General features: G+C 36.3%; 1 protein-coding gene across 1 annotated transcript in view; it reads right to left on the bottom strand.

The window, feature by feature from the left end:
- Window positions 1–2,324: 2,324 nt before the first annotated feature.
- dthd1 (death domain containing 1) overlaps window positions 2,325–19,311 on the bottom strand; it is a 56,836-nt gene continuing 39,849 nt past the window's right edge. The window contains exons 7-10 of the mRNA XM_039751272.1: window positions 18,856–19,145; window positions 14,878–15,122; window positions 7,435–7,492; window positions 2,325–2,694 (exon numbers count right to left, since the gene is read on the bottom strand). Coding sequence (XP_039607206.1) covers window positions 2,393–2,694; window positions 7,435–7,492; window positions 14,878–15,122; window positions 18,856–19,145 — 895 coding nt within the window. The 3' untranslated portion in view covers window positions 2,325–2,392. The remainder of the gene's footprint in view (window positions 2,695–7,434; window positions 7,493–14,877; window positions 15,123–18,855; window positions 19,146–19,311) is intronic.

The raw sequence follows: 19,311 nt of genomic DNA, 5'->3' as shown, positions 1-19,311 counted from the left end.
CATGGCAAAGGCTGTGAATACTTATGTACATGTGATTTCTCAGTTTTTTTATTTTTAATAAATTCGCAAAAACCTCAAGTAAACTTTTTCCACGTCATTATTGGGAGTTGTGTGTAGAATTCTAAGGAAAAAAAATGAATTTAATCCATTTTGGAATAAGGCTGTAACATAACAAAATGTGAAAAAAGTGATGTGCTGTGAATACTTTCCGGATGCCCTGTATTTGCTGCTATTGGTTTGGATGCAAAAAATACAATTTGTAAGTGAAAGCCAAAATCATAGGTTTATGTCTGATTGTTACTAGTGAGCCAAGAGGCTTAGATTGTTCATTCCTTTTCTAGCTGCGGTTCCTTGAGAGCACAAAAAGACATGTTTGTGTATCTCTCTATTGATGGGAGAAATGGGTTGAATTGAAGCTTTGAAAATAAAGATAGTCCAAGTCAGCAAGCAGCATGCCATCAGAGATCCCTAGGGTTGAATATGCATGTACAAATATACAGTGAGACATGTTAGACGTTACAGATAACACTTGCTTAGCTGTTTTTCACATTTCTTCTTGACAAATAAAGAGTATTGCAGGTATGTTATAACCTCCTTGGATAAAAGCAGACTTCAAAATTAGCTCTACATTGTTTTTTCTGGCCATACATTGATTCATTCCATCATCTCAACAACACTGTCTCATCTCTCTGTGCCTTCCATTTAGGTCAAAATGGATTATTTATTAACCTGTAAATAATCTAATGGCTATAAAAGCTTCTGGAAGCTCCTATATGCTTGGAGCGAACCCTACTAGGCATAACTTAATGAGGTCCTAGCACAGTAGATGTAGAGTTATCTGCAATGAGGAAGTCCATAAACATTATTGACTTTTATTTGCATTTCATTGTAAATAGAACTTGAAAAATACAGTTTCTCTACCATGATCTGTCTGTCAGTCAGATATATAACAGCTGTTTGGAGATGCTTTACTCTGTTGTACTGTATATATACACTGAAGAATTGTAGTTATATCTCCAAAACTAAGATCAGAGTTCTTGTTTTGCTTTCTAACACTGCATTTATAACCCGGCTATAGTTAGTCTGTTTCATTTACCACATTTCAATCAATGACTTTTCCTAGACACTACTCACCTTGTTTATGAGGCTTATCTTTATGTCGGTTATTACCATTACTTCAGCTTCATGGCTTGTTGTTTGCCAAACAAATTGTATGGGCTGCTTAAGCTTCTGTGTATTACAGTATTTTAATTGGTGCTTTCTTCTTTATTAGATCCAACTCTATCCAAAACTGTTTCTCTGTTCTTGTTGGTGACAATATAGCAAAAACAGCATCATCTGTAATCATCTATTGTTTTCATTCATTTTGTTTTACTAAAGGCTGTAAGTTAATCACAAAATGCTGAAAAGCCAACTGTCATGAGAGAGGTCTATGACATTGTGTGATTATTAACTAAATAATTATATGTAAGTGTTAGCCAACCTGTACAGCAGCTGTCCTACTCTTTGTCTTTTATTTCCAGCCCCGGGCGTGGTTAAATCTTTTGGTACAAAGTCTCGTCTCGCGGGAAGTGAGTTTTTGATATTTTTTAGTTTATAATTTAAAAATGGAATAAGACTCTGAAAATCTAACAACATCACATCAAAGATCGATAAATTCTGAAAAGAATGATACCAAACATATAAATCTAGGTTTTACAATAAGCTCGATTTATAGCGTGACAAAAAACATGACATAAAATCATTGCACAAAGTCACTGGACTTTAAAGCTTAGGATTTTATATATAGAAAGCAGATTTCAGATTAGCTCAGATATTAACATCCATTATAAGCAGTAGGCTGATTACATGACAATAATTTTCTTTATCTCAATAATTTTATTATCATTTTATATGGAATCCCATGACTAGAACAAGTTATTCCATGATAGAAGTGATTGATGTTATAGGTTATGGCACCTCACTACATTATGGCATTTTATCTGTTATAAATGGCAAACTTTCCACTAGAAAACAAATGTTAATTCCACAATTATGCAAAAATATGAGTGGTCCACAAATTGAACAGCTTTGTAATAGGTTACAAAACATATACAAACTAAAGGAAGCTTTTTCTGATTCTTTCAGTTGTTTTTTGTTTTTCATATACATAACTTGAGTGACACCATTTGCAATAATATGCACAAGTTAAGTCATTTTGTAAAAATAAAGCAAAATAAATGTATTAAAATAAAGTTATAAGAAAACAATATTTCAATTGCTAAAAATGTACAAAAATCAAAACAAATCTTATATAGAATAATAAATTATTGTATGTTTTCATTTCATTTTACTAAAATTATTGTTGCTCATATTCATATTTCATAAGGTAATTCAATAAACTAGAAATTGTTTACTCTTCTTGGTTAGAAAAGCGATTAATTCTGTCCTTTAGCTGAAGATCCTTGACAAGATCATCTCTGCCACATTTGCTAAGATTACGTGAGAGCAAAGTTATCTTGTCAGCGCATTTTGGAAGGCTTTTTCGCCAGATTGCAAGTAATTCATAAATCTGGTCAGTCAAATTCTCTGGAACCTTAAGTTTAACAAGCTGAATTGAGCTGCGGCGTATGCGAAGACATGTGACAAGCAGAGCAGCATCCTCTTCTGAAAGTTCCCCAGACAACCAGTGCAGCAGGGCATCTGAGAGTGGCTCTGAATGGGAAAAATTGAAAAAAAAGCATAGTATTACTTTATAATTCATCCTTCTGTCCATTTATCTATGTATACACCATTATAACCCATTTTTCAATTACTGGTTCACTATATTTTCTTCAGCATCTGACCAAATTAATGAGCTGCCAGTCATTACAGGACATGTAAACATAACAACGCTTACTTACACCAGGTCATATTAGAGCTACGAGTCGACATAACGCATAAGTTTGTGGGATCTGGTAGGAATCAAGAATAAGTAAGAAGACAATGAAGAGAACTCGCCTCACTGATTGACATTGACTAAACCATAAGCCTATCCTAGGACCCAGGACTGGTAAGTCAGGACAATAAATGTGGAGTCAACATGCTGCTTCCCTGCTGAGTGGGACTTATTTTTATATACATATTTCTCATAACAAGTACAGAGGGCTGCAAAAATTGAGAAAAGGTTGTAGTTGAAAAAAAAGCCCACAAAATCACCTGTAATAAAAACACAAAAGGTCATGGTATGCAAAAAACAAAAATCTTATAATATGCACCTACGTGTTTTTTTTTAAACATACAGTAGCATACAAAAGTTTTATGGACATCTAAAAAAAAAATCTGTCAAGCAAAAGTGCTTTCAAAGATAATTAAATGGAACATTTGTAAATATTTGAAACCTTCCTATTAAAACATTAAAAAAATAAGTCAAGTCAAAATTTGGTTTGACCAGTCTTTAAATCTGGCAAACTTCTCTTAGGTCTACTGTTTTGCAGTTGTTTCAGAATACTGGGTGGTAGTTTGTTACAGACATCTTGGTGAACTTGCCATAGTTCTTGGGAAGACTTTGGCCGTCTCTCTTGATTCTGTCTTTCCAGGGTATTCCAGAAATCTTTGATGTTGAAATCAGGGCCCTTTGGAGGCCCTACACTCTCTTACAGTGCTCCTGCTTCTTTTTTTGCTGAAGATACTTCTTTATGAAATTGGATGTGCGCTTAGGGTTACTGCCATGCTGTAGAATGATGTTGGAACATCATTATTTTGCCTTCATGATGGTATTTTGTGAAGGGTGAGAATCTGCTTGTTCTTCTCAGCACTCTATTACGTATGACTAGATCATCAACTGAAGAAATGTGTCCCCAAACCCATCGGAAACGTCCACTGTGCTTCACTGTTGGCTGCAACACTCATTTATGTAGTGCTTTCAGCTCTTCTGTGGATGAAGTTCCTCCTGTATGAGCTAAAAAAATCAAACTTTGACTCATCATTCCAGGAGCTATTGCTGCCATTATTCAGAACCCCATCCCTTGTGTTTAAATGCAGAGATGAGGCTCTAGGACTCCCATGTCTACCACTTTTGACAATACAGTGGAACCTCGGTTTGCTAGCATAATTCATTCCGGAAACGTGCTCGCAATCCAAAGCACTCGTATATCAAAGCAAATTTCCCCATAAAAAATAATGGAAACTCAGATGATTCGTTCCACAACCCAAAACTATTCATATAAAAATGATTAATACAAAATATAAAGTAAAATACATAATACAAATTAACCTGCACTTTACCTTTAAAAAGAATCATGGCTGGTGTGAGTGAGTTTCTAAACTCATGTGGGATTCCACCCAACGGAACGACACGCGGAAGAGTGTCCCAAAGCAATTGCAGTCTCCCAGCGCTGTAGCAGTTCGCCATATAAGTGCATCCAAAAAGACTGCAGACATGATATAAGCGCCTGCCGTCAATTGGTCATACAAGGAACATTATAAAGATCCTGCTACAATAAATAACAGCGCTGTTGCTGTTTCAAGCTGAATAAAGCTGGGGTTGTTAAAGTACTGAGACTCAGCTTCGTGTTTTGGGGCGCAAGATGGGGACTCGCACTTCACAGCACACACGTGCGTGCACGCACACACACACACAGTCACAATGCTGTAGTAAACAGTATACGCTCGTACGGATGTTGACTATATGAGTGAGGCACATAGACTCAGACGGAGAATAGGAGACGATTGCCCTCAAGAGAAGAGAGAGAGAGAGAGAGAGTAAGCAAGCAAGATAAGGAAAGACGAGCTGCACGGGGAGCGAAAGAGATAAGGAGAGAGAGAGACAAGCCAGCGAGATAAGGAGAGAGAGACGCAGCCAAGCAAGAGAGATAATGAGAGAGAGAGAGAGAGACACGCTGCGCGTGAGTGAGAGAGATAAGGAGAGAGAGAGACACACGCATGCGAGAGAGAAGAACCATCAGCTCAGTTGTGATCACATGAAGCTCAGCAGACAAAGTGTATCCATACTACTTGTATTGCAAGACATCGCTTGTTTATCAAGTCAAAATTTATTAAAAATTTTTGCTCGTTTTGCAAAACCCTCATAAACCAAGATACTCGTAAACTGAGGTTCCACTGTACTTATGTTTTGGTTTTCAGTGGTTTCTGTGAGTTCAGAACTGAAAGCAGTGTTGGACATCTTCTGATTTCAAAGAGTTATTGGTTTGATGTATCTCTCATCTGCTACTCTCAGTTCTATGGCCAACAACTGCATTTCTGGTTCTCAACCTTGCCTATCTCATTGTGTTTCTTCCAAAGATCCCAGACAGTACATCTTAAAACTTATGTCTACTGTGAAATTTCTGTTTGGTAGAGACCTATGCTCACTATTCTCATGGTTTAAAGCAGGGGTCCTCAATCACGGTCCTGGAGGGCCACAGTGGCTGCAGGTTTTTGCTCCAACCCATCTGCTTAATAAGAAGCACTAACTGCTCAAGTAACACTTCTGCTTCACTTTAGTTGTCTCGCTCATTAAGATTTTGAACCCTTATTGCTTATTTTAGTCTTAAACAGCTGTATTCTTGGTTTTTAATTGCTTCTAATTAACAATAACATGCAAATGACAATGAAACCAGCATTTCTCCATTTGGCTTGTTACAATTTACACCTGTGTTTATTTATCATGCACTATTGGGTTTAATTAAATACTTGGAATGAAAGTGAAGAGAAAAAAGGGCTGAGGAATACTCAAACATTTTAGCCTTCACATCATTTGGATGATATCCTTAGAAAAGGGAAGAAAATCTAAAATATAAAAATTACTTGACATGGCAGAGTTAAAGCACTAACAAGCCATGAATTTAAATTATTGCCAAGAATTGCTTTCTCATTAAGCAACTGCATTAGAACAAAAACCTGCAGCCACTAGGTTTCTCCAGGACTGTGGTTGAGGATCCCAGGTTTAAAGGTTAAACTGTCAGTTCTTTCTTATCCCTAATTTTTAGTTTGGTTGTCATTAACCCTGTTTTATTCCTTTCATTCCTGTTTCTGTTTCAATTAATGAGTTTGTCTTAATCAGCTCATAGCATCTGCTTTGTTTAATCATACACTGGACTATATATATCTATAGTCAGTTTTTTTTTTCTAAAAATCAGTCTGTTACTTACTGCACCCTGTTACCTTATTGAGCAGAATACACACATTTCTCTGTAACATTCAATGTTTTAAAAATGAATGTCTGAAAATGTCTTCAGCACATCTCATTGTGTTAAGAACTTTACCCAAGAAGTATATCTAGATACTGCAAAATGAAATTTAAACTAAATGCAACACACAATACCCAAGAATGACAAAGCAAAAGTAGGATTTTAAAAATTTAGGAAAATGTGAAAAAGTGAAAAGGTCTGAATACTTTTTGAAATGACAGTACTTTATTTTAGGGCTCAGGCTGAATCAGCTTTTAAGAAAAGACAGCAATAAAGATATCCAGCATGTTTAAAATTTAACATATCTGTTGTGATTAGTTATTTTATTTGCCAAACGACCCCTTCATGGTTGCACATTATAAGGTGTGATGGATGGCCTTGGCCAATGCCTAGCCGGGACGCCCCTTCTGCATATAATCTGGGGGAACAGTCATGGGCTGCACAATACCTCCCCCGGGTCGCTAAATGGTAGCCCCCGTGGGTGGCAGTGGTGCCTCAGATTCCTGCAGGGCTCCATGGGAGATGAAGTCCTACACAGCCCTTTTGGGACCCGGGGTGGCCACCAGGGGGTGCTGTAAGGGTTCCTGAGCCCATCTGGGTGGTTCTTCAGCCACTCCCGGAAGTGCAACCAGAAACAGGTGATCAAGCACCTGGAGCCTTCCGGGTGGACTATAACAGGAGCCAGCAGCCACCACTCTGGGAACCAGAGTTGGGAGGAGGAGGACAATGCTTGCCGGGAGGAGTGGTGGTGAAGAGTGTGTTTTTGTTTTGGTGTGTGCTTTGTAGGAATGTGCTGTAGCTGAGGGACACGGGGAAGACGTGACCCCCAGCAGAAGAAAATAAATCTTTTTGTTTTATTTTTACGTGTACCTGAGGCAAAAAATGTAAATAGAAAAGCAACATGTAAAAGTCTGTATATATAAAGCATCCTTACTTGTTAGCATTCTGAAATTGAAATACTCATGTATAACTCATTCAATCATTTATGGGTTTTTCAAACCTGCTTATTTCAAAATAGGACAAAATATGATTCTTGTAAGCAACAGGCAGAATGATAGTCAAAACTAAAGTTATTCATATAGAGCCAGTAAACCTAACGCAGATCACGTTATCATTGCATCTCTTCTTCTTTCACATGCAGTGCCCTCACGATGGCCCACTGATAACAAAGAGCTGTTTCATTTCAGCCAAGAAAATGTTCTGCCAAGATAGTTTAAATGCCAAATCCATTTAAAACCTTTGCCGGGTTGTCCAAAATATTGAAAGATAGATTGTTTTAACTCACCAGATGGATCTGTCAGTGTTGATTTAGCACTTGCTGGACGGCTGATAATCCTCTCTCTCTGATAAAAAGAAAAATTGAATTAGTAAGTAGTGTTTCACATTTTGTATATTTCTATACAAAATACTTTTTTAAAGGATGCCTTAACATGTTTGCTTTTATGAAAAATAACTATATATGCAATAATATATTTCCTAAAATCATTCATAAGGAACCATATACCTACAATACTTGCTATTGTCAGATTACAATTTCTTAAAATGACAAATTTTTCCTTCCATTTCCGGATTCTACTTTCTTCATCATTTGGCTAAGGGGTGCAAGAGTATCAAACAAAAAAAGAACATTTATTTATATAGCACATTTTCATTCATGAAAGTTGCACTAATTGCTTTACAGTAGTAATAGTTAAACAAAGTTATAGCATGAAAGTACATAAAAACAGAAGCAAGTGAAAAAGTAAAGAATAGTTAATTAGAAAATGTTATGTAAACAACAGGAAAGAAAGGCAGAATGTTCAGCTTTCATACCACCAGGCCAATCTGTCCTGCCCAGCAACCCCTTTGCTAGTTTCTCATAGAAATTATATGAATTTCCCCCCATTGCTCAACGTCATTTCCATTTCTTTCTATTAAATTAAAGTCCCTTTCTCATATTGTTGGCCCTTTTGTGTTTTATGCCTGTCAGATGTAGAGATGTTTTGAAAAATCATTTGGCCAGCTGTCAAGATTTCACTCTCCTTTATTCCACAATTCTGCCCTGAGTAACAGAGGCTGTCCAATTTCCTCCTCCCCTTGGTGTCAGTCTGATATCTCTGTAGTGGGAGATAGATTTAATGAGTCATTGCTTAAAACATTCCTCTCTCTAAGATCTTGGTGTCCATTCATTTCCAATTCCTACTTTTTCTATTTGCATTTGAGGTCTGTGCTTAGGATATCTTCCCCTGTTCCAATTCATTTCCTGTGCTTATTTGATTCACCCCTTTCTCCTAACCTAAACTGCTGTCTGGTATGTACTCCATCATCTGCAATGCTTCCCTTAAAACTCTCCCAATTGTATCTAATGTTCTTATTGGATCTATCCTTATCATCAGTGTTGTGCTGGCATATTATCTTTAAAACTTGTTCGAGTAGTACTAGGGTGTTGTACTGTGTTAACCATTATGAATGTAGTGAGAAGTAAGGACTAAAAAGATTAACATATGCAAGCTTCTAATCGCCAGCACCTACAATATAAATTTGTCCACAGTCTGTACCCTACATGGGATTCGAACTATAGATTTCCAATGTCATTTCCCCCCCTTTAAAGTCTCTGGTGCCTTTCTACACATGTTCTGGGAATATACCTTATCTGTTACTCTCAGGCACTGTATGGCTGAATCCCATTCCACAATTCTCTCTTTCCCCATTTCTCATTCCCCTTTGGTTCTCACTTTCTCATTTTCTCTCACAGTGGTGGCTTTTAATGACTGCTACTATTGGATATAATACAAACTGGAAATCTTTATTTTATAATTTTACCCACCTTATATTTTCTGCATCTCAGATCCAGTTCTACTATCTATATCTAGTTTCATGCAGTTCAGTTAATCAAGAGCTGGTTGGAGGTTGCTCCTTGTAGCAGTTTTTTTTTAATAGGTAAAAGATAATTTATTTTCAGATTATTTTTAATGTACTCCTTGTTTTCATTTTAACAGTAAAAATTGATCACAGCACAGCATAATAACAAATGCTAAGATTAGATTGTCTGGAAGTAGAGTAGAATTAAGACTTCAGTTAGCTGGATGCTAGAGAAGATAAACCTTCAGAGGTTCCAAGGCCAAAAGACTTCCCCAGGGTCTCTAGGCATTCTACTGCACAAGGATCCGTCACCATTGACCATGAATGGCCTGAAAGACATTCACACATCACACTGACACATCTTTCACATTTGGAGTTCCCAGTTCTTTAATCCACACATATCTGTAATGTGTGCAACATATCCATATGTCTCTAAATATGACAACAGTAAAATCAACTAAACTGTCACAATTATCTAAGACTAACTTATCTTATGAAAGATTCTAACAACATTTTCAACATATTTCTCATGCATTTGCTTTCAGGTAGTGTGAACATGGTTATCTTTTTCAGAAAAAAGATAAAAGCTTCTGACTGTTTTGAAGTTTAATTAAAGATATATATATAGTATATATTATTTTTATTGATAATTTAAAAAATAAACATACTTATTGGAATACTAATATATGTTTTAGCTTGAATTCTTTAAGTTTAAATAAAGTTGCACTATGTGAGGGCAGCATGGAAATGCAGTGATAGTGCTGCTGCCTCACAATAAGGGTTTATGTCTCTCTGTGTCCGCATGGGTTTCCTCTGGGTGCTCCGGTTTCCTCCCACAATTCAAAGCCATGCAAGTTGGGTGGATTGGCAATGCTATATAGGATGTGGTGTGTGTGTGTACGTGTGTGTTTGTGTATGTGTGCACCCTGCCATGGACTGGCAACCTGTTCAGGTATGGTTCCTACTTGGTGTCTGCTGCTGCTGGGATAGGCTCCATCTCCCTGTACGATGGGATAGAGTCACAAAATGGGGGAGTAAGAACGAAGCCATTGTCTGGCAGAAAAAGAGAAATGAAAATTACAAGAAAAATTGGATTTAAGCATTGAAGCAAGGATTCTACTTTTCACTTTCCTTTATTTCAGATGGTATAGTTATATGCATATTTGTTTTATATTGTTAAATACATAGCCCTTTGTTTGAATTAAATTGATTAATGTTCTCTGGAGCAAAATAAAACATTTTCAAATTAACAGAAGATAAACATCTGTTGCCTCCTAAAAATATACTTGAAAATGTCCTTTCAAAAGTTGTGCCATTACATTAAAATACATACAGAGTAACCATGAAATATTATTCATATTTTTATAGCATCAAAAAGTAAATTCTTTGAAAATACATTTACATGTAGAACTCATCCTTAGGGTGTACCTACTGAAAGACACTTTTGCGTTTTATGTAGCGTTTTGTTGCTGAAATTTCCTAACATCTATCAAATTATACTAAAATAAAAAACAAAGTGCTGGTTTTGTAGGTTTTTCCAACATAAATGGGGCATCCACAGTTAGCTTGACAGCCAGCTTCACAAATCACATGACTGTGAATTTGTTCAAATGAGAAACTAAAAGAATGCTCTGTTCTACAATATAAAATGTCAAATATCAGCACATATAAAATAAATAGTGATAACTTATTATGTCAGCCATGTAAATTTAAGTAATGATTGTATAAAATAATAAATAGTTACAAGTAGAACAAAAAGATAAAATAGGAAAAAGTTAATACTTTTTTCAAGCAAGTTATGCCCACTGAATGCATTAGAAGGTAAAAGGCATTATATTAGGAAAAATGTTGCTAATAAAAAGAAAACAAGGATATATCGGACAGAATGAATAATTAAAATGTGCTCATTTTACTAATGAATTGCATTCTTAATAAAATGCATAAAATGTTTTATATTTCTCCTGGTTGCCATTGTTATTTGTGCACAAATATTACTAAATGCTGTACAACTGATTAAGTGCAGCACTATAGCACTAAAGCAGGATTTCTTAAACTGTGGGTTACTGCTGTTAGGTCACGAGTTACTGCTGTATTTAATGGTAATGGGTCACAAATGGCTTGTGACGTGAGCTGCAATGGGTCAGCGTCGGTTGATTAAGACATCAAAACTGCTCTAATGATTGTCCTTGATTACCCTGATAACCCCTCCCACCAAATGATTACCCCCGATTCCCGAAGGTGGATTTCCCCACACTAAAGATCATGCGGGCATTCAACAAGGAATGGGTCTTGAAGGCACTAAAAGGGCAAGATTGGGTCACAACAAAAAAAAGTTTAAGAAACCCAAAACTAAAGTAATAAGTTTGGTAAAAGACCACCAAGTTATATTGTTATATTGTAATATTGCAGTCATGGCAGCAGAAGTGAATCCATGAAATAAGTTCAAAAATGAAATTTGGAAATGTGTTTATGTGAGTGAAACGAATTAGCTGTTTCTCTAAACAGATGGGTGCATTCTGTGTGGAGCACACACATTTCTTCTTAAAACTTGTTCAACTGTAAAGGATGCTCTCTGTACAAATATCAAAGGCCAGCTTGCTTCTTTGAACTTTGAACCTAAATTCTATATTACATCTTGGATTTAGTAAATGTTTTAAGCAAGTGAGCATTACGTTTATTATCATTGTGTTCCTTAAGATTTTTTGGAGGTTTTGCTCTTTCGAATAATAAATCAAATGAAAAATGAGAATGTGCAAGTAATCAGGGCAACATGTTGGTATTTAGATAACTGGGATAGAAAGATAAGCCGTAGAATACATGGCTTGTTTGTTACTTGACACCAGTTTTCATTTTCTCCTGTCTTTTATTGAATGTATGTATTTCTGCTATATATTTTATCTCATCTAATATTTGTCTCCACTTATCCTGGTGAGGGATGCAGTGGCTGCAGGAAAAGCAGGTCAACCCAGACTTTCCTGTCCACAGTTACAAATTCCAGCTCTTCCTGGGAAATTCCCAGCCATTCCCAAGCTAAATGAGAGATATAATCCCTCCAGCACATCTCTGTGTTCTGCCATAGGATCTCCACCAGATTGTTCATGCCCAGAGCAGCTCCAGGGGGAGCCACCTAGGGGGCATTCTTACAACATGACTAAACCATGCTCAGACTGGCTCTTCTTGATCAGGAGGAGCAGTGAATCTATTCTGTGGCTCTCCTGAAATGTTGAGATACTGACACTTTCACATAGTTGTCAGCCCAGTCACCCTGTCAAGAAACATAATTTCTGCCACTTGAATTTGCAGTCTCATTCTTTTAGTCATTAACCAAAGCCCATGACCATAGGTAAGAACAAGAAGATCAACTGGTGAATCAAAAGCTTTGTCTTTAGACTCCCGTTTCCACACCACGCACCACTATAGACCTTGCTCCAATCTGTTTGTGAACAAGATTCGAAGATACTTGAACTCCTCCGGCAAGGGCAGTTGTTCACCTGGAGGGAGAAATCCACTCTTTTCTGAGAGAAAACCATGATCTCAAACTTGGATGAGTTAATCCTCATCCCAGCTGCCTCACATTCAGCATGTCAAAGGTCACAATCAGATGAGGCAAAGAGGACAATGTCAACCACACAAAGCAATGATGCTACCCCTAGCCTCTCTAACTGGTCACCCTCACATTCTCTGCCGAACCTTGATAGCCTGTCCATGAAAACCAGAAAGAACAGTGATGACAAGGCACATCTTTGATGGAGTGGCACCCAGAGTGAACAAATTCAATTTAACACCAATGTATATTTTATTTGAATTTAAATTGTATAACACAAACATATTTAAAGAATGATTCCTAATTCTCTTCGTGAATGATGTCGTAGGTGTTTAACTTGGATTTTTGCAGATCACCAGTATTTTAATACTGATAACAGTTTTAAATTATTCTTTGGGAGTAAATCCTTATGCCATTTATGTTTACATCAAATGGCTCCCTTCTAAAAAGGCATTTCTTCTCCTTACACATAAAACAAAACATTGATACAGAATAGGAACAGTTCCTCCAATAAGTAGGTCTGACTGTAACTTATGTTAAAAGTGCTGAGGCCCAACAGAGTCTTTTTTTTTCATTAATGTTGTTAAAAGGAATTGTTGGCTTCCTTTTCTGCCAGTGGGCTGTGTTTGTTAGCTTCACTTTTCCCATTAGTTGATATTTCACAAATTCCTCATTTGGTAGCAGACAAGATAAAGAAACAGTAGCCTCAAATGGGACATCAGTAGCCATGACTGAGCTGGACCATGGCAAGTGAAGAGGCAGACATGAAATTCTTGTGCAAAAGGATTAGGATTAAACAGTGTTTATTTGAAACTTAAAGGCTTATAAAGAATAAATAAAAAATAAATAGTCTTTAAAACCACTGTGTCCTCAAGTACATAGTAAATAAACTTTATAAACTCAATTAAAAGTAACTCCACAATGTGGCTTGTCCTTTCCATCATCAAGGAAAATCCCTCCTGCGAAGCATATAAGGAACCCTAAGAAGGGGTGTGCAGTCACCGCATCAAATCCTTTTCAAAGCCTTCAATGACAATACTCCAGCACTGCTCCCACCTCTCCGTCACTATATTGCCCCCAGATAACTTCATTTTCTCTCTGCCAGCTCGGCCAGTGCCCACAGTGAGACAGTACTGCTTAAGTCTTTCCCATTCTACAGCACCTTGCCATCTCCTCTGCTCTTTCTAAAAATCCAAAACAGGCTTGACCAGCGCTGCTCTCGTCCAGACACAAAGTACCTGCTATATTTAGAATTTCACAGCAGCTGGCATCTACAGGTAGTACATCCCAAACTGGAGCCTAGTTTCTCATTCTTTCGATCTTGGCTTTTAATCCTCTCTCTCAATGCTTATCCTTAACAATTTTATATGTTCACCAGCTGCTGTTCCTTAATCGGCACACCATTAACATACAAGTAAATTTAGCAAATGCGTATGAACACCAGTTAAGCCAACAGGTAAGACTTTCTAAAAACCTTTCCCACACACTTTGCGACACATTCTGCCACAGATAAATCTTTTCGTTGATCACTGCACTATATTTAAAAAGTAATGTGTGCTTAAACATGTAAAATGTGGGTGGTTTTATACTTTCTGTTACTGTTATATTTATGGATCCATGAAGGTGCTCCGAGGTTGTCACCAGAGAAAAGCTTTATTTAGTAATACATGTGCCATATAATATAATTAAAGCTGGTATAATATTTTAAGAAGGTCCTGTATTTATTTCCCTTACTCAATACACTAGTAAGCAGAAACTCAGAACTTCAGGATGTTATCACAGTAGATCTTAATCTGGGCACATTTTAAAAAGGAAAGTTATTTTACAATATTTCTTAAATTGCTGTTTAAAAATGTATTTCTTATGCAACTGCATGAATGCTCCCCAACCCAAGGAAATGTAGTACAAAAGGGTTTTCTTTATTGGCAGTTTCAATGCATAATACAAAAAAGAGGACATGTTCAAGGGCTTGTGCTGAACATTTGGTAGCCTTTTAACAACTGTGCAGACAAATAAAGGAGAGGCCTATTACTATGAAGGCCGAAAGGTACCAAAGGTGTCTTAAGTAATATGAGGTTTGTTTAAATGTACAGAACACTGTGATGTCCTTTGTGCAGATTCAAGGAAACAGGATAACAGTTAAGCAGAGAGAATAATGATTTAACAAGGTTTGAAATGAAGGGTTTTGCAAACATCTTAATTTAACTTTAAATGCAAACAGTTAAGAAGCACAAAAGTATCATGTAATTTGTTTTCACATCCTTGAACATTTTTTTTTAATATTTAAGATCATCGTGTTTTTATGCATAAGTAATTTGTCAACAAAATAAATAGACAAAATACCTTTGGTAGGGTTAATGCTAGCTTGCATAAGGGGTTTTGATTAACATTTTTCAGTGCCGAGGTACATTTGTCTCCAAACTTCTTAATGTCTTCTTTTGTTAGCTTGTATACCAGAACTGTACCCTTGTAATGAGGTGAGGAGTAGTTTCCAAATTCATCCAGCTCTTTTAGGTATAAGTTCATTTGGTTTTTCCTTTGACAGTGAAATGTGATCTTTTTGATCATTATCGGATTGTTATCCTCTCCTGTGGGTGTAATAGTTGTTAGTATTATTATAAATATGTTCTAAAAATGTACAAACTTAAGGTCATTTAAAGTGATGAAAAACAGTGAATAAACAATGTGAAACAAATGATATAATATTTGGTTCGGATACACCAGTCTGCCACAACATTAAAATCACTTGCCTAATGTTGTTCCACCGAAACAGCTCTGACCCACTGAGGTATGAACTCCACAAGACCTCCGAAGGTGTCCTTTGGTTTCTGGAATCAAGATGTTATCAGCAGATCCATTAAGTCCTGTAAGTTGCGAGGTGGGATCCCCGTGGTTCGGACTTGTTTTTCCAGCACATCCAACAGCTGGAAGGTCAAGTCAGCACCTTAATCTCTTTGTCATGTTCCTCAAACCATTCATGAACAGCTTTTGCAGTGTAGTAGTGTGCATTATCCTGCTGAAAGAGGCCACTGCCATCAGGGAATACTGTTGCCATGAAGGGGTGTATGTGTTGTGCAACAATCTTTAGGTAGGTATGTGCCAAAGTAGCATTCATATGAATGCCAGGACCAAAGGATTTCCAGCAGAACACTGCCCAGAGCATCATACTACATCCACCTGCTTGCCTTCTTCCCATAGTAAATCCTGCTGCCATCTCTTCCTGTGGTAAATGATGCACATGCACTCTGCAGTCCACATAATCTAAATGTCAACATGATTCATTAGATCAGGCCACCTACTTTCATTACTCCATGATCCAGTTCTGCTCACACGCAAAATGTAGGGGCTTTCAGCTGTGGATAGGGGTTAACAATGGCACTCTGAACAGTCTGTGGCTATGCAGCCCCATACACAGCAAGTTGCGATGCATTATGTGTTCTGATACCTTTCTCTCATGGACAGCATTGTGTTTCTCAGCAATTTTTCTACAGTAGCTCTTCCGTGGGACTGAACCAGATGGGTTAGCCTCTGCTCCCCTCACACATCATTGAGCCTTGAGAGCCAATGACCCTGTCTCTGGTTCACCAGTTGTCCTTTCTAGGACTACTTTTGATAGGTACTAAACATTGCAGGCTGTCAACACCCCACAACACCTGGCTTTTTGGATATTCTCTAATCCAGTTGTCCAGCCATCAAAATTTGGTCCTTGTCAAAGTTGTTGAGATCCTTATGCTTGCCCATTTTTCCTGCTTCCAACACATCACTTTCACTTGCTGCTTAAAATGTACCTTCCCTAAACAGTTGCCATTGTAAGGATACAGCCAATGTTATTCACTTCATCTGTCAGTGGTTTTAATGCTGTGGCTAATCAGTGTATACTTTGATACAAATATATTGACATTTATTTTCTCTAGTTGGTATAATACAATAATACTGCTGAATAATTTTCATATTGTTTTACTAATATAAATATGAAGCAAACTGATTTTGCAAGCAATCTGTTTAATGAAATAAATTGTGAATTTCCCCTTGGGGTTAATAAAGTATCTATCTATCTATCTATCTATCTATCTATCTATCTATCTATCTATCTATCTATCTATCTATCTATCTATCTAAACAGTATCAGCTCATTATGTTACAAATGGGACCATAAGCATCTACTCAACCTATTTTTTGATTTTTAAAAATGTATTACCAGATGTTCATTATTGATAGCAAACAGGTTACGAATTAAGCACCACTATGTATTTACACACTTATGCATGCCAGGACTGTAATAGTTGATACTTGATGTTTTTAGAATGCAGTGTATAATGTAATATTCTAACTTTGTGGACTGTTCACCACCCACTTGCACCTTGAATGTATCCTTTACGATAAAACTACAGCATATATGGTCATTCTCTTACCCAATATTTTCCATCACAACTTTATTATGAGTAGCCAGTGCAATTAAAATAAACCATGAACTAACACATCAAACAAAAATAACAATGTCAGGTGCCAAGAAAATTAATTCACAGATTGCTAAAACTGCTGTGCTTAACCTTAGCCACTGCCTAAAAATGAGTCATGTTTCTGGATAACTGTGCATTGTATTTGTTTTGTTGTCATAATACAGTTCCAAAATGACAGTTATTTAGACTTGTGTGAATCATGAAAGTGCTTCAGCATATATTCAATATGTTCAGCAAACCCCTTAACCTTTTAAATCTCCCAGTATGTTCTGAAGAAACCTATTGAGCAATTCCAATGCAAATGTAAAACACTAAAAATATGAAGTGAATGAAAATAGATGAGATGATTTTTGAGTGGATCAAAATGTTTACTATTTGTTGTAACATAATTAAAACATTACACTTTTTTTTTCATTTTCATTACATTTTCATAAAAGTAAATGGCTACCCTGCACAATCACTCATTATATGAGCTAATGTATGTTATTACTACGCTATAGAGAACCACCTTATTGAGTAGAAACCATTATCCACAAACTTGAAATAGTTTTCATTTTGTTTGGTATTGATTTTTCTTAGCTTCCTCATATAACTGTTTCTTTTCTTTTTTTGGCTTTATTCTGAGTATAACGATTCTAAATATCTGCTTTAATTTAAAAAAAGTCTGTTTTATTGTGTTAGAAATATTTTATGTAATATATGACAACATTTTAATTTTGATATGAATGAATCCCTTTGCTAAGATGTACAGTAGCTCCTGGTTGCCAAGGGTGTGAATGCAGAGGTCCCAACATTGCAATGTCATTAATATGGCAGGTTTTAAGGTAGTCACTCGCATCCATGTGTTCACCGGAGTTTGAAGGTAGCTCCCAAAAAAAATTAGTGCTATTCTTTCTTTTTCATACTCAGGCTTACTACTTTTTGTAGTTATTTTCTAACTTTGATTTTTAATTTTCTGATCAATCTCTTTCAAAATACTGTCTCCTATTTTGGAGTCAGATCAGTTAGCAATGTTACTGCCAGCATTCCTGAGAGTTGCACAATAATTTCTAAAAACAGAATTACATTTTTTTTTTTGTTTTTTAGTTGGAAAGTGCTTGGTTGATGGCTTTTTGTCTAATTGGTTTATTTTTCACTTCAAGCTGTCACTAGATAATACTCTACATGGCTAAAGCAAGCTTCTAACATTAAATTAGGACTAACACTGTTCCCAGCCGATGAGCTTCACAATCACAGGGCAGCTTATTGATCTGTTTTGAAGTGAAGTGATGTGTCTGGTGATTAAATGCAGTCCATTGATATACACCTAGCAGGGTGCAGTCTGCATTACTTACTGCAATGAGAAACTGCTTGCTTCTAAAATGTGAGACAAATAAGGATTTTTTTAAGAATAGGTTGGAACATATGCATTGGCAATGAAAGATGGAGTTCCCCCAGGAAATACAGTATTTCTAGTCACCCTAGCCTTTTATTTAAAATCAGTGAAATTATCATGGAATTCAGTTAAATAACTAAAATATCTCACTTATTGAGAATTTAACACTGTATGAGTCACATTAAAAGTAACGTAATTAAATATTTGTTTAAATATCTTAAAGGATGCCATATACAATTCTTTCAAATGTAATTCTTTAGCATCTTCAGTGTTAAATTTTAATTAACATTTATAGGTAATTATCAATAAGGAAGCCCTCCATATATATGTAAAGAATTATTATCAGTTTGATTGTTATTAACATTAAGGAAGTATCTTGTTTTTAACAAAAGAAATGAGGCCTGCTATATTTGCAGTATATTGTAGCAGTTGCAAATACTGTATTTTATATAAGTGAGTAAGTTACATAAAGGATTTTTTACCAACCTATTGCTGAAATGTTTCCAACAAAGTGTAATAAAACTTGTTCTCCCTCTTTGATTGAAATCTCATCAGATGGGTCTGGTGGACTGGAGTACCCTTCATCTCGAAGTTTCATTAGCTCCCACCTTAAGTCTTTGTTTGGCACTGCCAAAACCACAGCATTGTTTGGATCTTCTTTTTTACGATATAATACAACATTGATCAGAGTGTTAACAATTGCCTCCTCAAGCTTTAATATGATCTCAGTCAACAATGAGCTTTTTATTGATGACAGTAGACGAAACACGATCAATCTGCAAAAGAACAAAAGAACAATTTTGATATCCTTAACTGCATCCAGATGACTCTGTCAATATGTCGATGTGGTGCTTAATTTTAAGCAGACTGTTTGAAGAAACATCTGGCTTTGAGAGGTATGTGAATGCAGACACTGTTAGTGTTATTTGTGAGAGAGCTTGT

Source organism: Polypterus senegalus, chromosome 4, assembly GCF_016835505.1.
Source record: "Polypterus senegalus isolate Bchr_013 chromosome 4, ASM1683550v1, whole genome shotgun sequence".
NCBI classification, from domain to species: domain Eukaryota; kingdom Metazoa; phylum Chordata; class Cladistia; order Polypteriformes; family Polypteridae; genus Polypterus; species Polypterus senegalus.
This window is presented reverse-complemented; position numbering and strand designations above follow the sequence as displayed.